Source organism: Littorina saxatilis, linkage group LG6, assembly GCF_037325665.1.
Source record: "Littorina saxatilis isolate snail1 linkage group LG6, US_GU_Lsax_2.0, whole genome shotgun sequence".
In the NCBI taxonomy this organism is placed as follows: domain Eukaryota; kingdom Metazoa; phylum Mollusca; class Gastropoda; order Littorinimorpha; family Littorinidae; genus Littorina; species Littorina saxatilis.
Genome location: NC_090250.1, coordinates 46,605,404 through 46,611,783, shown reverse-complemented (window position 1 = coordinate 46,611,783; position 6,380 = coordinate 46,605,404). Strand labels below are relative to the sequence as shown.

General features: G+C 41.6%; 1 protein-coding gene and 1 non-coding gene across 2 annotated transcripts in view; both read left to right on the top strand.

Moving 5' to 3' along the window:
* The window catches only part of LOC138968199 (uncharacterized), a 3,887-nt gene extending 794 nt beyond the window's left edge, over positions 1 to 3,093 (top strand). The window contains exons 2-5 of the mRNA XM_070340751.1: positions 1 to 190; positions 1,279 to 1,373; positions 1,820 to 2,048; positions 2,453 to 3,093. The exon at positions 1 to 190 is cut by the window's left edge and continues 19 nt beyond it. Coding sequence (XP_070196852.1) covers positions 1 to 190; positions 1,279 to 1,373; positions 1,820 to 2,048; positions 2,453 to 2,587 — 649 coding nt within the window. The 3' untranslated portion in view covers positions 2,588 to 3,093. The remainder of the gene's footprint in view (positions 191 to 1,278; positions 1,374 to 1,819; positions 2,049 to 2,452) is intronic.
* Positions 3,094 to 5,880: 2,787 nt separating this feature from the next.
* Positions 5,881 to 5,981, top strand: Trnar-ccu (transfer RNA arginine (anticodon CCU)). The gene is made up of 2 exons: positions 5,881 to 5,917; positions 5,946 to 5,981. It is a non-coding gene; the product is annotated as a tRNA-Arg (tRNA).
* The last annotated feature ends 399 nt before the right edge of the window (positions 5,982 to 6,380 follow it).

The following is a 6,380-nucleotide window of genomic DNA, read 5'->3' as shown; positions in this document are numbered from 1 at the left end:
GTCTGAAGCTCCAATCAACCACACCATCACCGATGTCTCATGGCGGAAAACAGCATTGGAGATGGAGGGGGAGCAACGCTGCAACGACGACAGCATCTTCATCGGCAACAGCCCCACCGTTCGCTGCTTCCACACTGGAGTATGGTTGTCAGAAGGAATATGTCGACAGAGAATCTGGAGAAATATTCCTGTGAGCAAACATCTTATGTGATGCATTTTGAGCGCATTGCTGTCAGCCTGGATAGTAGTCTAATTCTTTCTGTACTTTATAATTTAGCATATACCATCACCTGCTTCTTTGTCTTAGTTGTTCTATATTGTGTAGATGTTTCTTTTGCCGGTAGAGTATTAAAAATAAATAACAGCAGGCGGATATAAAACACGTCCTTACCGTCCATTTAAGAGTTAAAGGCACAGTAAGCCTCCCGTAAACCATCACAGAGCTCCCCGAGCGTCTAAATACAGTACAAGCATACTTCCATTTGAACGCTCACCGAACGGGAACATCCTGGCTGCTTTCTGTCGAGCGTGAGACATTTTCAAAGAATTTATTTTCGTAGACTTGTTCGTTAACAACAACGGCGCCTCGTTTTTGCGCTAGACATAACTTTTAAAATCTAAATAATAAATTGACAGCTTGTTACACAAACATTCTTTAATCATAAAAGAATTCGTTTTTCATCAAGACAAGATCAGAACAATTCGAAGTTGTGAAAGTTTAAAAAAAAAAGAAAAGCCCGGAAGCAGGGTCACGCAAGGGTCGTAGCAGACGAAGGTTTATCAGTGCAAATCGCCGTTCCTCTCAACAGTCAAAAGCCATCGCTAGAGTTCTTGTGAACCACAGCCGTTGTTTCGTGCATAAAAAACGTGCTATTGTAGATAAGCTCACATCGAGTCGCATTCATGACTAACTGACGACTGCATTGTGAAAAAGGAAAACTGGATCACACGGGTTCACGATGGCTCAGGGGTAAGATAAACCACGCAAAAATAAATTCTTTGAAAATTGTTCGCTCTTTACGGAGGGCACCTAGGATGTTCTCAATTGGCGATTGTTTAAATGAAAGGGTGTTTGTACTGTGTGTAAAAGCCTGACCGTATCTGTGATGGTTTACGGGAGGCTTACTCTGCCTTTAACGACACAAACGAGTGCCGTTTGTCGGACAGAATGATTTTCTTCCAAAAGAACGTTTTGCATAATTTCGGAGCATTTCAAAAATTCGTTGAGAAGTTGACATTATGCGTGTCTAACAACATTTCCTTCTTTTTCGCCATCAGCACCGGATTCGTCTCCACATGCCGACTGTGACCAAACCTGCCCCAGGGTGGACGGTGTGTTACAATGGCACTGCTACAGCAAACCATCCTTTGAGGTACAGGTACAGAGATACAGACAGATAGACAAACAGACATACACAAACGCACGGGCGCACGTACAAACACATACGGTCATACATGTATACAGACAGACAGAGAGAAGCACACACACACACACACACACACACACACACACACACACACACACACACACACACACACACACACACACACACACACACACACGAAACACACACAAGAAACACACACCCACACACACACACACACACACACACACACACACACACACACACACACGGACAGACATTCAGATATACAGACACCTAACAATTAATCAACCGTGAGAGAGGATGATTGTGCGTGAGCGCGTTAGTGCGTGCGTTTGCGTGATATGCCCCATGTTAATGTTCGTGTCTGTGCGTACTAAGCTTCCTGCTTTTTATGTCTGTTTTCTGAACGTGTTTACTATTTTATTGCACAGGGCTAGTATCAACTACCTGAACGACAACGATGACGTAGTGGTTCACATTAATTCTCGCCTGAATGTTACGGACAGCAATGGTACATACACCGATCAGTTCACCCTTTCCGAGCGTCTGAATGGGGGTTGGACAAACACTGTGTCCGTTCTTGGATTGAATCCTTTCCCTATTCGTCTGAATCAACTTTTCTCAATGACGATCAGGGCTGTCTCGCTGCATGAAGTGCAGGTTCGTTTGTGGCAATTAGAATATAAATGGAAGTATAACTAACAAAACACACAGACACACAGACTCACACACACACACACACACACACACGCACACACACACACACACGCACGCGCGTGCATGCACACTCACACACACATTCACACACACACATTCACACACACACATTCACACACACACATTCACACACACACATTCACACAAACACACACACAAACACACACACAGAGACACACACACGCAGACACACACGCACGCATACACACACACACATACACACACACACACACACACACACACACACACACACGCACGCACACACACACACACACCCACACACACGCACACACCTCTCCCGTCACTGACTAACCCATATTTTGACAAAACGACATATTTGATTTCAGTTCTATGTGGACGGCACGTTGTACGGCAGATACACCACCACCGTCAGCCTTGACACCGTCACCAACGTCCAGCCCTGGGGTCGAGGACACGTTGACGTCATCAACCTGCTCTGTGATGCCCAGTCGCAGTCTTAAGCCTGATATTAAATGGGCGAAGTCGACTTCTCAAAGTCCACTTCACCAAGCTTCCTCCTCGAAGCATTAGCACTGAATTTCTGGTAAAAAAAGAGTTCGCGAAGTCTACGATCGGGAAGTTAACTTCGGGCTCTCAAATACTTAGACACAATCCTTGCCGTAAACACGATAATATACACTATGAAGTAGTAGTAGTAAAACTGATATTAAAAGTCCTACGGTTTTTAGAGTGTACACTATGAAAGATCTTTCAGGGATTGTACGTGGGATAACGTGATCCTTGCACGATGGTGTTGATCAGAGAAATTAGTTCACAGACAAATTCCCACAATTCGCTGTAAAGCTACCAGATAGTTGAGTTTTGGTATGCGTCCAAGTGGAGGGAATGTCTTATCCCATGTAAAAGCCTTAAGAAATCCAAGATGGTAAATCGAATCGTTCACACGGGTAAGACTGTGTCTTGAACTTTTACTCCTGTGCAGTCCCCGCGGCTGTCAAGAACTGAAACCTCTAATGGAAAAGAGGATTCGGTTTCCATTAACGGTGCAGTACACTTTAGACAGAGAGTGAGATGTGAGAGGAGGGGAATAGAGAGAGGGAGCGGGGCATGGTGAGCAAGAGGAGACTGAGGGAGAGAGAGAGGGGGAGATATGGATGGGGTGGGGGGGGGGGGGGAAGAGAAAGAGTGGGAGGGAAGGAATAGAGAGGGAGAGAGAGAAAGAGAAAGAAGGAGAAGTAATTGTAAAAGGAAACAAGTCGCGTAAGGCGAAAATACAAGATTTAGTCAAGTAGCTGTCGAACTCACAGAATGAAACTGAACGCAATGCAATGTTTCAGCAAGACCGTAGCATCGTCAGTCCACCGCTCATGGCGAAGGCAGTGAAATTGACAAGAAGAGCGGGGTAGTAGTTGCGCTGAGAAGGATAGCACGCTTTTCTGTACCTCTCTTCGTTTTAACTTTCTGAGCGTGTTTTGAATCCAAACATATCATATCTATATGTTTTTGGAATCAGGAACCGACAAGGAATAAGATGAAAGTGTTTTTAAATTGATTTCGAAAAAATATTTTGATAATAATTTTTATATATTTAATTTTCAGCGCTTGTTTTTAATCCAAATATAACATATGTATATGTTTTTGGAATCAGCAAATGATGGAAAATAAGATAAACGTAAATTTGGATAGTTTTATATAAAAAAATTTTTTTTTTACAATGTTTAGATTTTTAATGACCAAAGTCATTAATTAAATTTTAAGCCACCAAGCTGAAATGCACTACCGAAGTCCGGGCTTCGTCGAACATTACTTGACCAAAATTTCAACCAATTTGGTTGAAAAATGAGGGCGTGACAGTGCCGCCTCAACTTTCACGAAAAGCCGGATATGACGTCATCAAAGACATTTATATAAAAAAAAGAAAAAAACGTCCGGGGATATCATACCCAGGAACTCTCATGTCAAATTTCATAAAGATCGGTCCAGTAGTTTGGTCTGAATCGCTCTACACACACACACACACACACGCACGCACGCACAGACACACACACACACAATCCAAGGATTGTTCAGACAGAGTTTTCAGTCCGTGACACCGCCCGTTTGCCTGAAAAAAGGACCGCTGTCATTTGTGACGTTAAAGTTATGGATACTTTGTAAAGTGGTTGTTTTCTATTTGCTTTTCAGAGCTGTAGTTAAAATAAAGAAGTATTGAACATGATTGTATTTATATCATTATGGGTGAACGGATATGTATGTCAATGTGTGTGTGTGTGTGTGTGTGTGTGTGTGTGTGTGTGTGTGTGTGTGCGTGCGTATGTGTGTGTGTGTGTGTGCGTGTGTGTGTGTATGTGTATGTGTGTGTGTGTGTGTGCGCGCGCGCGCGCGCGCGTGTGTGTGTGTGTGTGTGTGTGTGTGTGTGTGTGTGTGTGTGTGTGTGTGTGTGTGTCTATATGTGTGCATTGTCGTGTGGTGTTGTGTACTGGTAGTAGTGTTTATGATGGTGATGGTATGCAACGTGAATATAAGTTATCAGACTTTTGCTCAGGAATCACCACTGAATAAATGTAACATAAAAAGCAAATACCCGATTTCAATCACATCTGTGTTTTTTTTTATAGATAATTTTTCTCAGGGGTAGATTAGAGCCTTAAAACCCAGATTGAAGTAACTCACCTTGAAATTCAAAACCATGCAAAAGTAAGCAAAATGGTGAAAATGAATGCTGATTTCGGTGGGTTCACAAACGGGCTATGTGGCACATATTTTCGAACAAGTCAACATAATCGCACTCAGCGTTTTAGAACACGATATGTTTCTGCAAATACTTGAAGGGGTGGTTTATATGAAAGTGCACTCTGATTTTATCTGTACCACTTGAAATTGATCAACATTTGTTATACCAACAAAAGTGTACAAAAGGTATTCCTTAGTCTGAAGGAACGGCGCCTTTTGTTCAGTGAGACGTCACGTCATCCTTTCTAGCAGTTGTTTTTGAGAGTTTCAAGATTGAAACACAATCTGACCGTAGCTATCCAAACTTGAGTATGTTGATCTGTAGAATCTATTCCGAACGAATTCACAAAATGCAATTCTGGATGTCCATACTTGCATTTAAAATAATATAAAAATGGATGTTATAAGTAAATGTACAATGTACAATAACGAAAAATAACTGTCTTTTCTAACATTGCACATGTGCTAATTTATAACTTCAATTCTCACCTGAGCTCACGCTTTGCACTTTTTATTTGAAAGACAGTCGATAATTTAACCTTGAACTGACTGACAGAATTCATTGAACTGGCACGCAGCTTCGAAATTCTCAAGAAAGAAAAAAAACAAAGATTTAAAAAAAAGAAATGTTCAAGAAAATTGCAGCATGCATCATTCGATTACTCCTATTGTGTTAGGTGTTATCGTACTCTGCCCATTCAGGATATACACCACTATAATCTGATGATTTTTCCCCACCCAACGAGCTTCTCTTATCTGTGTGTAACAGATGTTACAGGTTGAGTTTAAACATGTATACAACATTAATCAACACCTCAAAATCCCGAGCAGCTTGCTCCCAGAACAAAACGTGAAACTGCTTCTTTGTGTCAGCATCCATTGGACAGTCTGTATAATAGGCTGATAAAAAAATATAAAAAAATAAAAAAATAAAAACACGACAAGCTATTCAATTAATTATACAATTTCATCACAAGCGTTGAGAAATAAAAACAAAAATAGAGAAAAACGTGTAACAAAGCAACTTATCATATAGTCATAACTTGACAGTTACATTCAAGCCTCCGTGGCCTAATGGATAAGGCATCGGCCTCCTAGACGCCGGATCGGTGAAAATACTGTGCTAGCCGGGGATTGCGGGTTCGAGTCCCGTCGGAGGTAATTTTTATTTTTTGTGTGCAAATTTCATGTGTCTTTCTAATTTCAGTGCTTACTGTTTTGCGAAACCGTAGTGGAACATCCCTACCTTCTTTATTGACCCGACGACAAAGGCAAGTACCTCACCTACAGTCAATACACGCTGGCTCTTTTAGAGAGTATTCTGATGCATTTCACTCACTAGAGTGTTAAAGCTTAAAGCTTTCATTGTTGTTCCCTTTTAGTACCAAACACGCGACAAAGACAGTCTTCCATTAAAGTCCGTACAAACATCTTGGTGTACTAATTCAGAGCGACTGCAAATGGGAATCACATGTTCAGTCAATTATATCTAAAGTACGTGTTCTTCTCTCATGTTTTCGGTCCTATAAGTATCGCCTTAGCCGAAAGGCACTCGAACTT